Source organism: Lynx rufus, unplaced genomic scaffold (genome assembly GCF_022079265.1).
Source record: "Lynx rufus isolate CCGP_SWC_20201006 ecotype Redwood Valley unplaced genomic scaffold, mLynRuf1.p SCAF_7, whole genome shotgun sequence".
Lineage (NCBI taxonomy): Eukaryota > Metazoa > Chordata > Mammalia > Carnivora > Felidae > Lynx > Lynx rufus.
The window spans coordinates 64850196-64867552 of NW_025814889.1; the positions used below are offsets into that span (position 1 = coordinate 64850196).

The window sequence follows — 17357 nt, forward strand, 5'->3', positions numbered from 1 at the left end:
ATTCCTGTACATATATGGCATCTGCTACTTCGTAAGCACTATTTTATGTCTGTCAAGAGCTCTTATTTTCAGCTGTAAGAAAGAAGAAAAAAGGTATTTATTGATGAGCATTAGATTGTGACATGAGTTCTAGAAGGGTGATAAAACAGTTATTGACCATTGAGAACGTAAAGCCCCAATTAGGAAGCCTATATAATAAGGGAAACATAATCTTGCAAGTGTAAAACAAAACAGAAAGAGAAACATCATTCATAAAACAGTCTGTCATCTTGCATGAGTGTTAACTGCAAAAACTAAATGCCAAGAATTTCCACATTCATAGACGGTGTTTCTATAAAATAAGAAGACTTTGCTGAACTTTATAAAGTGAACTGGGTACAGCATCAGATAACTCAGAAATTTTATGGCATGACATTACATTTGTCACTCAGTTTGCAGAAAATGAGGCTGTTGTTGCTGTCTTGAAAGTTGAGCCCTGTGCATGTCGGCGGCTCTCCCCTTCCTGCCGCACTGTTTACAGCCTGGACCAAATCCACTCCTGAGACGGCCTTCATACAGGATAGAGAGAAATGTTAACACAAACAGCAGCAAGCTGTTGCATTAACCAAGCTGGATGGTGATGAGAGCCTTTCAGAGTGTTTTCAAATCCCTAAGTCCTGTGTACTGCAATGAGGCTAGTGATTGCCATACTTAGAACACAGCGGACTGTTAATAATAGGGCATAGGTCATTAGGGTTCTCTTCTAGAAATGTAAATGTGAAATGTGGTGCTGAGATGCATCTGTTAAAGTGTATTTAGTGCCCTTTTATTTCCATTGAGGAAATGAAATTTATGATGCTGGTCACAGGATGTTGCATAATAATGCACAAGGAACAACCGATGAGAAATTTGCTTTCAGAATGAGTACAATGGACAGTGTCACATAAACAGGTTGAAATGTTTTCAGAACCCATCAAGATTTCTTGTCTTGATGGCTTAGGTGGAGCCAAACGGGATCTGGTTCAACAGGACAGTTTTCTTCATTTAATCCTCTTAACAACCTGTGACTTTTACAGATAATTATCCTGAGACAGGAGAAGTTATGTAGTGCATAGTCCCCAGTTGCCCTTGTCTTCCAAAAATATATGTGACTCTAGAAACAGTGTAAGAGACAATAATAGGAAGGAAGAAGGTAAGTATGGACCTTCTTTAGGAATCTGCCTACAGATTAACCTAAGTGTTTAGTCTTTCCTCTTTCCGTATGTTTTAATATACTCAAAAGTGAATTAAATGCCTCCCCAAACTTACTGCTTGGTCCTGATTAGCAGGGGTAGTTCATTGTTGACTAGAAATGAGGTATTCTACAAAGTTTGATTCAGTTTTCAAAATAAAGTCCTTCATGTTACTTAAATTTTTTTCAAATGTTTATTTTTGAGTTAGAGAAAGCACGAGTGGGGAGGAGCAGAGAGAGAGGGAGACAGAGGATCTGAAGCGGGATCTGAGCTGACAGTAGAGAGCCCAATGTGGGGCTCGAACTCACAAACCATGAGATCATGACCTGAGCCAAAGTTGGACGCTTAACTGACTAAGTCACCCAGGTACCCAGAAGGTCCTTCATTTTAAAAGCAGATCTGGTAAAGAAGATCTTTAAAAACTTTTTGCCAAAATAGATGATTTCTCTATTCATACATGACAAATTCTTAAGATGTGGGCCAATATAAAACAGTAACTTAGATTTTTATGTAGGGCTTAGTGTGCTAACCCCACATGTTCTAAAGTAATAATTTGGGTTTTTTTTTAACCTAATATTAAACACACAAAAATAATTGCTAAAAATTACTCTTTTTCTCTAATAACTATTGTAGACTTGCTTTGTAAGACACAACAATTAGAAATTTTGATGCCTAAGGGCTTCAACTTATGTGGTTGAGAATTTCAGGTCCTGGTATGTGGAAAGTCCTTAATAAATTATTGCTGAATTTAATTGAACTAATTTTCTTAATAGTACAAATAATGATTGATTTACTTAAATATCAATAAACTATGAAGGGCACCCAGTGGCTCAGTTGCTTAAGAGTCCAACTCTAGATTTTGGCTCAGGTCATGATCTTGCAATTTGTGAGATCAAGCCTCACGTCAGGCTCTGCACTGACAGTGTGAAGCCTGCTGGGGATTTTCTCTCTCTCTCTCTCCCTCTCTCCCCTCTCTCCCTCTGCTCCTTCCCCTCTCTCAAAATAAATAAAAACATTAATAATTAATTATTATGAACCAATAAAGAGAAATATGTTATAAATTTTAAAATAGGGTAATTTTGACATAGGCCTAAAATCTCAATATAGTATTTCAATAATTTTGCTCACATAGAAAGTATGATATTCCCTAGAAATTCCTTGGAATTTTTGCCTAGGGCTACTTTTCGTATTGGTCACTTTCCTCTTTCTTCTTTGTTTTCTTACTTGTTGATGTGTGTTCTGTCTCCTTGCAGTTCAACAACATGTTGCTGTATTGTGTACCAAGATTCAGCTTGGTGGGCTCTAAATTCACAGTTCGAACCAGGGTTGGCATCGATGGAATGAAAATTGTAGAGACCCACAATGAAGAGTATCCACACACTTTCCAGGTATCTGGAAAAGAGAGAACACTGGAGCTACAAGCCAGGTGAGAGATTCATTCACACAGCTTTCTACAAGCATTGGGAGGAGTTGTAGGACAGAATAATTCTGAGGATCTTTCCCAAGTGAATACTATAGACCTCTGGGAATCTGGTTGGACATAAGAGAAGTAGTAGAAGCTCTTAAAAGGCAAGAATGATGTCTTCCCTTTTGATTCCTCCGTAGTGCCTAGGATAGTGGTTTTGAGATGGTAAAAATTCACTAAGTTACTTTGCCTCTTCAGATTTACAGGATGCTCAGAGAATGAAGTTGTTGCATTCAAGCCAGGGTTTTGAGACTTGTAGGAAAAGGTTCTCCCCTAACACTTCCTCCCTCTGCCCTTCTTTTGGGTGCACAGTGTTTATTGATGCTTATTATTCCATGCTAAATGTTGAAGCATCAACTGTCAGTCCTTCAGTGTCTCTGCATTTGTGGTACTTGTTGGACTTTGACGGAGAGAATATTCAGAAGAGGCAGGGTAGAAAAGGTAATGATTCTCCTGCCACGGTGGAGGATACATGAAGGGGGCCATTTAGAGCCATCGTGGCCTCTAGAAACCAGGACTTCTGGAAGGGGTGATTCTTTTTTGCATGCTTTATTGAATTGGAAAGAAGGCTAGAGTTCTAGCATCCATCTCTCTAACCTAACCATGTTTAGAGGGGAAAAAACAATGAGAACCACTACAATGGATCATAGCTACCTGACGTGTGAACCTCTGGGGGAAACAGCATGCTGTCAGATTTTGAAATATCTGCCTTAGAAGACTGTCGTCCGTTTATCCTACAAAGACCTATGTCATGGTGAAAATTGAGAACCTTCAGAAGGTCACAGATCAGAGGGTTAAGTACCAATCCTCACTCTGATGGTTCTGATACCCCAGGATCTGGAGACTCATAGAGCACTTCTGTTCCTTTTTGTTCTGTTGTACCTATAGTGTAGTTCTGAAGCTCATATGAATTCATCCTGGATATTTGTACTTAGTAACCATAAAAGCTTGAAGTTCAGACTTTCAAAAGAGAATAATTCATTCTGGCAGGAATCTGCCCAGGGAATCAGGGAATTGGTGATCTTACAGTTAGGGGAGATCCAGCAGGCTGGGAAATTTTGAAGAAATAGCCAGCCACTACTTTGGTTTCCCACAGCAAATCTCTCCTGAACCTGGCATTACTTGGGGAACTGCTAGGGGACTGCTCTGAGGATTAAAAGGTGGCATTTCAAGCATGAATTAAAAGTATAGAGGACTTGGCTTTGAATGCCATGGTTTTCCGACTTTATGGTGGGATTTGGGCCCCAGCCATTCAAACCCAAGGGAAGAAGGTATTTTGCTGTGCTTGGAGGTTCCTGACCTGAATCCTCACTCAGAGACTGACTCACTGAGTGACTGGTTCTGGCAATGGGGAGGACTTATCAGTAGTTCTGACCCTCAGAGAAGTTTTCAGTGCAGAAGTGCATGAGTGCAGAAGTGCAAGTTTTCAGTGCAGAAGTTTTCTTGTAGAGGAATGAAGTGCTGCTGCTCTGAAATACCAGCACACTTCCAAATCTGCAAACCTGAGACATGTCTGAATAGCAGAAGAGAGATTATCAAGGTTTCAGGGATTGTCTAAATGGGAACTCCAGCCTTCCATTAGCAAGTGGGCTCTTTTCTCTTGAGGATGGGGCTGATTCATGAGGAATTTTGTTAAGTACAGGCAGTAATCACTTTGTAGAGTTCCTGTATGCAGTATTGGATACATTTCAACTGGTATTGAAAACACGGTCATGTTTCCTTAAATTTCCTCTTCCCCTAATCGCATTGCTGCACTTATATCTATGATTACATGGTGAATCAAAGATCCAAATTAAGTGATTACTTTTCATCCAGTCTATGATTCTTTCAAGAATAGAGACAAACATTGAAAGTCTCAGAACATCAGAGTGTTACAGAGATTGCACGGAGCCCAAAATTGGATGTATGTTTGGACATATTTATAGATAATTCACTTCTAAAACCAACTGGGGGGGAAAAGGATTCTGCTTTTCTTGCAGAATGAATCAGCCTTAAGACTGACCTCCTACAGAAGCTGTGGGACCCATTTTGCACCATGAGTTTGTGAAATCTGGATTAAAAAATTACCTCTTCAGTGTTTTGTCATACAAGCTTTCTTCTAGCATGTGCTTTGAGTAAACTAAAACTATTTTCAGCTTTTCTCAATTAACATTTTGGTAGTGTACTTCAGAATGATGTTATCTGAGTGAAATTAGTTTTGAGTACATTAAATGGATCTTTTATACCACATCACTGTGAACACATTGGGGAGACATACTTTTTTGGAAAACTCAAGGTGCTAGATCCCTAATTAAAGAGGAACATTTCTCATGTTTGTTCATTCTAGTTTACTTTTACTTAAAATCTTTTAGGTTAAGTTTAAACTTTTAAAAATAAGTTAGTTTTGAAAATTGAGACACATTACTAATACCATAGGAATTGGTGAGGCCTTGACTTGAAACTTTCTTTGTACTGTGATTTCCTTTTGGGTGTATTTTGTTAAGTGAAACTTGTTAAACTTTTTTGTTAACTAAATTTTTTTCTTAAAATAAAGATTTTTCCACAGTGACCAAAAAAAAAAAAAAAAAGAAAGAAGAAGGGGAAAAAAAAAACCTCTTACATTCTACTTCCTCTTCCATATTTAAAAGAATATAAAGTATTCGGTCTTACATAGTTTTTATTTCATGGTTTTATGTTACTAAATGTATGTAAAAACATAGTAATAAGTAAGTTAGAGGAGTAAAAAATCTGCCATGACTGAGAAAGTAAAACAAAAAGCATTAAAGACTTATCAAGTTTCTTTGCATTTAAAAGGCTGAGAGCAGCTAGGAATTAACTATGATTACAAGGCAGTAGAGATAATTTTATCCACGCAGGCCACTGCAGTAGGGAGCAATCTTTTTTGAGGAGCAAGATTGAAGCCTTCCCCAGTAAGAGTCTTGGTCCAAGGATCCCCAGGTGAACAATAAGCAGAATCTTCCATTTGACAAGCACGGATTCCAGCTGCATTCTTGGCACATCATCATGCTCAAGAATAAATTTGCTAGAAAGATGGATGATGTCACAAGAGCCAAGCTCCTGCTAGACTCATTTATATGTGACACCTGTAGGAGCGAGGCATGTGACATTCAGGCTGGAACTCAAACTCAGCCCTAGCCTAGCAAACACATGCAAACAAATGGAGCCCCACTCTTTTGACATTCTTCAAAATCCCCCAACTTGAAGATCTAGCTCAGGCCAGAGTCTACTAATGAGGACTTTTCTAACACATTCTGTGACAGCAGCCAGCTGTGTAAGCTACCTGCAAGGGAGATGAAATAAAGAGAATTTGCCTCAGTAGGAAAATAGAAGATTTGATTATACTCAAGGAATTTTTTTTTCCCCAACAGAAAATTATTAAGTACTGGAGTCCATTAATCTGTGAAACTTCCTTCCTACAAGCATCTAAAAATTTTGTTTTGCTTTATCTGTAATAGGTTAAGTACAGTATTGCCTAAAACTTTCTAGCAAAATTATTTATCAGAGGAAATATTAAATAGCTCCCTAAGACCTTTACAAAGATATTTTAGATTCTAGAGGATACATGTAATGTTTTCTAAGATGAACTGTGACTAGTAGCCTTTGAAAATCTCGTGTGTTTTCTTTTTTTTTAATTTTTTTTTTTTCAACGTTTATTTATTTTTGGGACAGAGAGAGACAGAGCATGAACGGGGGAGGGGCAGAGAGAGAGGGAGACACAGAATCGGAAACAGGCTCCAGGCTCTGAGCCATCAGCCCAGAGCCCGACGCGGGGCTCGAACTCACGGATCGCGAGATCGTGACCTGGCTGAAGTCGGACGCTTAACCGACTGCGCCACCCAGGCGCCCCTCGTGTGTTTTCTTAAAGGTGAATTGGAAGACTAGTTGTATATCTGGTATAACTACATCTACGTTACCTAATATGTTCAGCTAGATGATGGTTATTAAAAATAACATCAGGGCAGTATATTAATGGAAGCTAAACTTAACTCTCCCACTCAAAAATTATGTGTACCATAATTTTGTTTAAGAATTTGTTTGTTCACTTGCCAAAGATTCTGTTTAATTTTTGTTGAAACTTCTTCCTGGACATCCCTGAATTTTCCAGAAAGTTGAAACAACATCAAAGCATAGTTTTATTCTTATTCACAAGTTATAACTCATTAATGTTTTCTGCATTCACTTATATTCTGTTTTGTTTTAGTTCTGAGCAAGACAAAGAAGAATGGATCAAGGTAAACCGGATTTCTATTTTCGTTTTTGTTTTTGTTTTTTGGTAACCTTTGTGTGTGTACACAAACGTACATATTGTAGCGTATACATACATCAATGTCATAAGAACAAGGTCAGTTAATTCTTAAGGTCATTTTCACATCATAGATATTTGTTTGATAAGGCATTTTCATTAATTTGCAAGTGATATTTTAATGTGTGCTTTGAATCTCATTTATATTTTAGGCTCTTCAGGAGACCATTGATGCTTTCCATCAGAGGCATGAAACCTTCAGAAATGCAATTGCAAAGGATAATGACATGCACTCAGAGGTTTCTGTAAGTTGAATTAAATTCTCTAAGTTCTTTTCTCTTTGCAGTTGCAGAACTGGCTAGACAGAATCTCATTTTTCCTTCCATGAATACAATAGCGAGTGCCTTTTTGTGCTGCTTAACTTCTTTGTACCTTTTATTTCTTTTCCTGGGTCTTGAGTTTCAGAGCATGATATAAGCAATGTTGTTGAAGTGCTTTTTAATAAATAAGTAAGTAAACAAATAGATGGAAATGACAGTTTTTTCTATTAAAATTGAATCTCTTTCTTTTTTAGACTGCTGAGCTAGGGAAAAGAGCTCCAAGATGGATCCGAGATAATGAAGTAACGATGTGTATGAAATGCAAGGAGTCTTTCAATGCACTGACAAGGAGAAGACATCATTGTCGAGCATGTGGACATGTAAGTGAGATTTCTTAATGGTCATGAAGGCTGCTAGTAACTATATAAGTGTTGTAAAAGCATCAAGTTTGGAAAGGCAAAAAAAAAAAATCATTAAATTAAATAAATTACTTAATTGATAAACTTATTTTGATGACAGCTATGTGCAGAACACTGTGCTGGATCATGGAGAAAAAATGGTAAGCAAAATGATAGCCAGTTTCACCTAGTTTACATTCTAATGGAGAAAATAACCAAAGTCAAGTAAATGGACAAATAAGCATTTTAGATTACTACAGCTATGTGCAGAACACTGTGCTGGATCATGGAGAAAAAATGGTAAGCAAAATGATAGCCAGTTTCACCTAGTTTACATTCTAATGGAGAAAATAACCAAAGTCAAGTAAATGGACAAATAAGCATTTTAGATTACTACAAAGACACCAAGAAGGCAATCAAGAAGTTAGAATGGAGAATGATGTTAACAGAGGAGGACTTGGAACCAACTTTACTTAGAAAAATGAAAACCTCCCTGAGGCACAGATATTTAAGCTGGTGCCTAAAAGGTGAGAAAGAGCTAACCATGGCAAGGGAGGTGGGAAAGGCATTCAGTGGCTCCGTATGTCAGAAGAACTGAGATAGGAGAAAGTTGGGTCTGCTATTGGGATGCCAGAGGTAATGGGGCTGGAGCCTAATGAGTAAGAGGAACTGGGGCATAAGAAATAGTTAAATAGGTAAATAATAGTTAAATAGATAAATAGGTAAATAATAACCAAAGGAGTTGATGTCTCTGAGAAAACAAGAGTTGGAACATACAGCATAAATGGAAGTTCAGGCTTTTGATGGGAGAGGAAAACTTCCCTCCATTATAACAGAAAGGAAAAAGGAAATGATGGGTGCAAATGTGGGTGTGTTTTTGATTTTGTGGTAGGAAATTTTGTCATTGAAGTATGAGGAAGAGTCATCAGTTGAAAAAAGAGGGAGAAGAGGGATGAGGGAGATTCGAGAAAGAGGGTTCAGTATGATACAGTTGTCTCTGGGCAGGGAAGTGAGCCTCCCAGAGGAACATGTGTGGACTTCTGTGCCCATTAGAGGTTTATGGTTATACATGTAAAGGGGCACGCAAAACTCAATAACTCAGGCCAGAGGGGGCTGGTGACAAGTTTTCAGCAATTTGAGCTATTTCATATGGAAAGAGTGAGGGAGGAACAAAGCATGAAATGAAGCAGGGGAGAGAGAACAGCAGGTTTTTGATGGCCTTGTGTACCAAGTTGAAGATTATATACTTTCTTCTAAAAAACAACAAGTAAACAGAAGGGCAGGCATTGTGGTGCCATGATTTAACATATTATTAGTATGCTGAAGTGCAACACTTCTTATTGATCATTCATTTAGATTGGTCTTTTACTGCAGATTTATTCTTCTGCTTTCCTCCTAAGTTTTCTCAGTGAAACAGTTCTGCGATCAAAGTTCAATTTGATAGCAAACTTTCCCCTCAGGGTAAGACTTTTTAATCTGTCATTGAGTTTGCTTGAAATGATTTTGGGTATTGACTGACACACTTGCCTTGTGTTCAAACAAACGTGTTTGAATGTGGATTACCAAAATACTATGATATGAGTTCGAAATAAGAGAGTAGCTAATATGAATATGCAGATGCAGGCATGTTTAATTCTAACTCTTAGAGTAATTTCATTGCAATTATGAGAAAACAATGAATTGAGTTTTTTTAAATTTTTAAAAATTTTCATTTTAGAAAGAGAACATGAGCAGGGGAGAGAGGCAGAGAGACAAAGAATCCCAAGCAGGCTCCACAGTCAGCATGGAGCCCAGCATGGCGCTCAATCCCTACGGCCCTGGGAATACGACCTGAGCTGAAATCAAGAGTTGGTCACTCAACCAACTGAGCCACCCAGGCGCCCCAACAATGAATAGTTTTTTTTTTCTATCATGAATTGTATATGCTGTGAACCTAAACTAAAAGTTTTACTAATATTTATATAGTTTTAAATAGTTTGTCTACTATAATTGGGAGGAAATATGCTTTTTGAAGCAAGAAGATGCTTTTTTTTAAGTGTGTGTGTGTGTGTGTGTGTGTGTGTGTGTGTTTTATGTTTTCATTTAAATTCCAGTTTAACAGACAGTGTAATATCAGTTTCAGGTGTACAAAATCGTGATTCAACACTTCCATATAACAAGTGCAGTCTTTAATCCCCATCATCTATTTAACCCATCCTCTTACCCACCTCTCCTCTAGTAACTATCAGTTTGTTCTCTATAGTTAAGAATCTGTTTCTTGGTCTGCCTCTCCATCTCTCTTTTTTCCCCCTATGCTTATTTTGTTTCTTAAATTCCATATATAAGTGAAATCTTATGGTATTTGTCTTTCTCTGATATACTTTGCTTAGTATAATATTCTGTAGCTCCATCTGCATTGTTGCAAATGGCAAGATTTCATTCTTTTTATGGCTGAGGAATATTCCATTGCATGTGTGTATATATGCATTATGATATATATATATATATACATACATACATACACATATATATATACACACACACACATATATATATCATCTCTTCTTCATCCATTCATCAGTCAGTGGATACTTAGGCTGTTTCCATAGTTTGGCTGTTGTAGATAATACTGCAATAAACACTGGGGTGCATGTATCCCTTTGAATTAGTATTTTTTGAGTAAATACCTAGTAGTACAATTGCTGGATTATAGGGTAGTTCTATTTTTAACTTTTTGAGGAACCCTCCATACTGCTTTCCGGAGTGGCTGCACCAGTTTGCATTCCCATCAACAACAGCCCAAGAGGGTTCCCCTTTCCACACATCCTCACCAACACCTGTTGTTTCTTGTGTTGTTGATTTTAGCCATTCTGATAGGTGTGATATGATATCTCATTGTAGTTTTGATTTGTATTTCCCTAATGATGAGTGATGTTGAGCATCTTTTCATGTGTCTGTTGGTTATCTGTCTTCTTTGAAAAAGTGTCTATTCATGTCTTCTTCCCATCTTTTAACTGATTATTCATTTTTTGGATGTTGAGCTTTGTAAGTTCTTTGTGTATTTTGGATACTAACTCTTTATCTGATATATGTCATTTACAAATATATTCTCCCATTCAGTAGGTTACCTTTTAATTTTGTTGATTGTTTCCTTTGCTGTGCAGAAGGTTTTTATTTTGATGAAGTCCAAATAGTTTATTTTTGCATTTGTTTCCCTTGCCTCAGGAGACATTTCTAGTGAGAAGTTGCTATGGCCAAGAAAATATTTTTTTTCGTGTTTATTTATTTTTGAGAGACAGAGCATGAGTTGGGGAGGGACAGAGAGAGAGGGAGACACAGAATCCGAAGCAGGCTCCAGGCTCTGAGCTGCCAGCACAGAGCCCAATGCGGGGCCTTAACCTATGAACCATGAGATCATGACTTGAACAGACATCAGACAGTTAACCGACAGAGGCACCCAGTTTCCCCAAGAAAATAATTTTTTAAACTGGGAAGTGTTTTTTGATGATTATCCTATAATAATTAGGAAAAAAATGCTATTCACTAAGAAATGGAATGCATTTGCATTGTACTCATTCATTCATTGGCATTCTAAGTTTATTGTGTGCCTTATGAGCAAAATCTACAAGAATGATGCCTCACAGAGCTTACAGCCTAGTGAGTGTTACAAACACCAAATAATCACACAAGTGTATGATTAAAAACTAATAAGTACATCAATGGGGCACCTGGGTGGCTCAGTCGGTTGAGTGTCTGACTGCGGTTCAGGTTATGATCTCGCGGTCTGTGAGATCAGGTCATGACCTTGAGCCCTGCTTCGGGCTCTGTGCTGATAGCTCAGAGCCTGGAGCCTGCTTCAGATTCTGTGTCTCCCTCTCTCTCTGCCCCTCCCCTGCTCATGCTCTGTCTGTCTGTCTGTCTGTCTCTATCAAAAATAAATAAACATTAAAAAAAATTTTTTTAAACTAATAAGTACATCAAGAAAAATAAGGGAACTTCAGTAGCATAGTGACAAGAAACAGTTCCTTATTCTGGAAGTTGGAGGAGTCTTCCTTGAGGAAGTGAAATTTGAGTCAACATCTGAATGATGAGCAAGAGATAACTCGCTGAAGCAGAGTTGAGAGAGGACAGGCGTATAGCACTTCAGGGGCTCTTAAGAAGCCAGTGTAACTTGGGATACAGAAAGTAAAAAGGGCCAATTATATGGGATATTGTGGGCCATCAGTAAGAATCTGTTCTTTATCAAGAGCAAAGGGAAAACTAAGGATTTTAAATAGAGGAGAAACCTATCAGATTAACATATTTAAGACAGCATCTGGTGCTGTTTGGAAAATAGCTTGGACGGATGTAAAAACAGAGGCTAGAGAACGCTCAGGTAAGAATGCTACAAGGACCAGTCGTGAAATTGCAGTAGTCCAAAGTAGGATATTAATAGCTTGGACTTAGAAGGAAGATGTAGAGAAATGGACAAATCGAAAAAAAAAATCTAGGAGATAAAATCAGGACTTCATAATACGGTGACTGTATGGGGTGAAGTAGAGGTATATGTCAAGGACGATGACTCCTAGGTTTCTGACTTGCCATGACTGGTTGGATGTCAGTGCTGTTTTCCAGGATAGGGAGCACTAGTAGGGAATAGGTTTGGAGGGGTGGGGTGGAGTCAGGAAACAGCTTCAGGCAGGGAAGATCCTGAGTTGATTTCGGGAGCTTATTGATGAAACATCCAGAGATATGAAAGGTAAAGGTCTCCTACCTTTAGAGCAAGGAAGACAAGGATGAACTAGCAGAGCTCATCACCAACAGCGTTATAATACCGTGATAAATATTCCTAATGTTCATGGGATATTCTTGGTCCGGTAAAAAATTGCCTTAAATATTTAACTCTTTCTCATTTAGTATTACTGGAAGTGATTATTGCTTAAATCTGTATGATTATTTACTCTTCATTTTTTTTTAATTTAAGGTGGTTTGTTGGAAGTGTTCTGATTACAAAGCTCAACTTGAGTATGATGGTGGAAAATTGAACAAAGTTTGTAAAGACTGTTATCAAATAATAAGTGGATTCACGGACAGTGAAGAAAAGAAGAGAAAAGGAATTTTAGAGGTATGGAATATTAAATATTGGAGAACTGAAACTTTTATGCAAGAAATGTAGAATTGTTTTTTAGCCCTAAAGAATACAAATAGCATATTTTATTATTTCTCTTAATATTTAACAATTTGAAGAAGAAGCAAGATTCATGCTTTTCTCTCATCTTGCTTAATTTTGGGATCATATTCAGTTGTGTAGAAAGAAGAGGGTCAGTGCTATGTTTAGTCAACATCATTTGAGAGTGAAATACATTAATGTTGTGAAAGCAGCTATAATAAAATATTAAGAGTATGAATTGTTGTCTCTTCTGATGCCCAACATTACAGTGTATTTTTTTTTAAGTTTATTTATTTATTTTGAGAGAGAGAGAGATAATGTGTGATTGGGGGAGGGGCAGAAAGAGAGGGAGGGACAGAGAACTCCAAGCAGGCTCCACACTGTCAGCACAGAGCCCAGATGCATGGCTCAAACCCATGAACTGCAAGATTGTGACCTAATCCAAAGTCGGATGCTTAAGTGACTAAGCCACCCACGTGCCCCTCCACTGTATTTTTTTTTTTAATTTTTTTTTCAACATTTATTTATTTTTGGGACAGAGAGAGAGACAGAGCATGAACGGGGGAGGGGCAGAGAGAGGGAGACACAGAATCGGAAACAGGCTCCAGGCTCCGAGCCATCAGCCCAGAGCCTGACGCGGGGCTCGAACTCACGGACCGCGAGATCGTGACCTGGCTGAAGTCGGATGCTTAACCGACTGCGCCACCCAGGCGTCCCGTCCACTGTATTTTTTAATAGGAAAGTGTTTACCTGGTAATTTTATCATATTGGCTTCAAAAGCCACTGTCTGAAATTATTAAAATTCATATTAAATTATTACTTTATTACCTGAAAATGTCTTCCAGCTTATTGTATTAAAAACATCATTTAGCAGCCAGTGACAGTAATCTGGTAACTGCTTTGAAATATTATTAAAATATCTAGCAAGTGAATGTGACTCATATTTTTAGAATAGTCAGAACCTCCCAAGCCTGGGCACTATGATGCAGCTTGTACCTGAAATCAGTTTCACACTCAAAGATACTAACATAAGGAATAAATTATATAATAAGGCCTTTGTGTCAGAAATTTCAAGGTAGCCTTGAAAGTCTGTGAAGAATAGGCTCATGACCATAATTCTATGTATCTAAAGTCATAGACATACATAGTTTACTAAGAATTTCCATGCTTTATTAGGGATCAGTGACAGCTGGGGCACCTGGGTGGCTCCGTCAGTTAAGCATCTGACTTCAGCTCAGGTCATGATCTCACGGCTGTGAGTTAGAGCCCCACATTGGGCTCTGTGCTGACAGCTCAGAGCCTGGAGCCTGCTTTGGATTCTATGTCTCCCTCTCTCTCTGTCCGTCTCCTGCTCATGTTCTCTCTCAAAAATAAGTAAACATTTTAAGAATATTAAAAAAAAAATCAATGACTGTTTATTGAGCATCTATACAGTATAAGCATACAAGGGTCATTTGTTAAGTGAAAAAGAATCATAAACTTCAGAGTCCATTTAAGGCTGAAAAGCTAAAACTTTAACTCTGAATTCTTCTAGGGTATATGTGTTGCTTGTAGGCAGACCTAAATGGGGCTTTCCCTGGCGAGGAGGTAGAAAGACATGTTTCACTGGCTCCCAAGAACACAGCCTTAAGACTTTTAAACACAGCAGTCGGCATAATATAATGAGTCCAATGACTTGTTTTAAGAGATGGGTTTCAGGTTGTATCTCTGAATTAAAAATCTCTAGGTAGTTTTCTCGAAAAACCTATATTTATTTAATCAAATAAATATATTATGTGAGGTCTATAAGTAGAAGATAAGTATGTATATGTGCATGTACACACACATACATGCATTTTGAAACTTGCTTCTTGCCAACTAGTGTGTTATGTGCCTTAGACCGAGAGTCAACACACTTTTCCTGTAAAGGGTCAGAGAAACTATTTTAGTCTTTGCAGGCCAAGAGGAAAACCTGAAAACATTACTTCTATAATAAGAAAGAAAACACATTTTCACAAATTTTTATTGACAGAATTCAAAATACAATAATAATGTAGTATAGTTTTTTATCATAGGGCAATAAGATTGGAATTCTTTGTAGGTAGGGGAGATAACATTTCATTTCATTGGAGTCCAAAGTTAGTGTTCCCTGTTATCAGATTGATTTTAAATTTTATCTATAAAAGTCAAAAAAATCTAAACAAATTCTTAGCTCTTAGGCCATACAAAAACAGGTGGTGGGCTGGTGGGCCATAGTTTGCCTGCCAGTGCTCCTTAAGGTATCTATGATGAAGGGCCAGTTTTATTTCCAAGCCACACAACTCAATATTTTTGTAAAATATGCAATCCTGTTGCTTGCATGTCATCACAAAGTCAAATTGCTTTAAAAGTTTCTAAGTGCTTATTCCTACTTTCTGTGCTTTGTCTGGAATGGGTAACAGAGCAGTTTGTGAACCAGCACTGTTCAGTGGATGGCACCGAGTAGTGCTACCCTAAAGATTTGAGCAATTGAAAATAGAAGCAAACCACTTGCTTCCCATAATGTGTATAATAAAATCTATTTAGTCAATGATTTTGTTCCCTTTTTAGCCAGTGATATATATATCAGGGGACAAAGCAGAAAACTATAAATGGGTCTTCAAAGAGTTGTTGCAATTTTAGAACCTTTTTTTTTTTTTAATTTACATCCAAATTAGTTACCATATTGTGCAACAATGATTTCAGGAATAGATTCCTTAATGCCCCTTACCCATTTAGCCCATCCCCCCTCCCATAATCCCTCTAGCAACCCTCTGTTTGTTCTCCATATTTAAGAGTCTCTTACATTTTGTCCCCCTCCCTGTTTTTATATTATTTTTGCTTCTCTTCCCTTATGTTCATCTGTTCTGTGTCTTAAAGTCCTCATATGAGTGAAGTCATGATATTAGTCTTACTCCGACTGACTAATTTCGTTTAGCATAATACCCTCCAGTTCCATCCACATACTTGCAAATGGCAAGATTTCATTCTTTTTGATTGCTGAGTAATACTCCATTGTGTATATATACCACATTTTCTTTATACATTCATCCATCCATGGACATTGGGCTCTTTCATTTGGCTATTGTCAATAGTGCTGCTATAAACATGAGGGTGCATGTGTCCCTTCGAAACAGCATACCTGTATCCCTTGGATAAATGCCTAGCAGTGCAATTGCTGGGTCGTAGGGTAGTTCTATTTTAATTTTCTGAGGAACCTCCATACTGTTTTCCAGAGTGGCTGCACCAGTTTGCATTCCCACCAGCAGTGCAAAAGAGATCCTTTTTCTCTGCACCCTCACCAACATGTGTTGTTGCCTGAGTTGTTAATGTTAGCCATTCTGACAGGTGAAAAGTGGTATCTCATTCTGTTTTTGATTTGTATTTCCCTGATGATGAGTGATGTTGAGCATTTTTTCATGTGTCGGTTGGCCATCTGGATGTCTTCTTTGGAGAAGTGTCTAATCATGTCTTTTGCCCATTTCTTCACTGGATTATTTGTTTTTTGGGTGTTGAGTTGGATAAGTTCTTTATAGATTTTGGATACTAACCCTTTATCTGATATGTCGTTTGCAAATACCTTCTCCCATTCCATCAGTTGCCTTTTAGTTTTGCTGATTGTTTCCTGTGCTGTCAGAAGTTTTTTATTTTGATGAGGTCCTAGTAGTTCATTTTTGCTTTTGTTTCCCTTGCCTCTGGAGACGTGTTGAGTAAGAAGTTGCTGCAGCCAAGATCAAAGAGGTGTTTGCCTGCTTTCTCCTCAAGGATTTTGATGGCTTCCTGTCTTACATTTAGGTGTTTCATCCATTTTGAGTTTATTTTTGTGAATGGTGTAAGAAAGTGGTCCAGGTTCATTCTTCTGCATGTCGCCGTCCAGTTTTCCCAGCACTACTTGCTGAAGAGACTGTCTTTATTCCATTGGATATTCTTTCCTGCTTTGTCAAAGATTAGTTGGCCATACGTTTGTGGGTCCATTTCTGGGTTCTCTATTCTGTTCCATTGATCTGAGTGTCTGTTCTTGTGCCAATACCATACTGACTTGATGGTTACAGCTTTGTAGTATAGCTTGAAGTCCGGGATTGTGATGCCTCCTGCTTTGGTTTTCTTTTTCAAGATCACTTTGGCTATTCGGGGTCTTTTCTGGTTCCATACAAGTTTTAGGATTATTTGTTCTAGCTCTGTGAAGAATGCTGGTGTTATTTTGTGTTGAATACGTAGATTGCTTTGGGTAGTATTGACATTTTAACAATATTTGTTCTTCCTATCCAGGAGCATGGAATCTTTTTCCATTTTTTTGTGTCTTCTTCAATTTCTTTCATCAGCTTTCCATAGTTTTCAGTGTATAGATTTTTCACCTCTTTGGTTAGATTTATTCCTATGTATTTTATGGGTTTTGGTGCAATTGTAAATGGGATCGATTCCTTGATTTCTCTTTCTGTTGCTTCATTGTTGGTGTATAGGAATGCAACCGATTTCTGTGCGTTGATTTTATATCCTGCCACTTTGCAGTTTTTTGGTGGAATCTTTTTGGTTTTCTATATGGAGTATCCTATCTTCTGTGAAAAGTGAAAGTTTGACCTCTTCCTGGCCGATTT

The 17357-nt window shown here is 37.8% G+C and overlaps 1 protein-coding gene across 2 annotated transcripts in view; it reads left to right on the forward strand.

The window, feature by feature from the left end:
- The window catches only part of FGD4 (FYVE, RhoGEF and PH domain containing 4), a 109427-nt gene that overhangs the window by 48568 nt on the left and 43502 nt on the right, over window positions 1–17357 (forward strand). For both annotated transcript variants that reach the window (XM_047066935.1, XM_047066934.1), the window contains exons 10-14: window positions 2465–2637; window positions 6878–6908; window positions 7132–7224; window positions 7494–7619; window positions 12580–12720. In XM_047066935.1, coding sequence (XP_046922891.1) covers window positions 2465–2637; window positions 6878–6908; window positions 7132–7224; window positions 7494–7619; window positions 12580–12720 — 564 coding nt within the window. The remainder of the gene's footprint in view (window positions 1–2464; window positions 2638–6877; window positions 6909–7131; window positions 7225–7493; window positions 7620–12579; window positions 12721–17357) is intronic.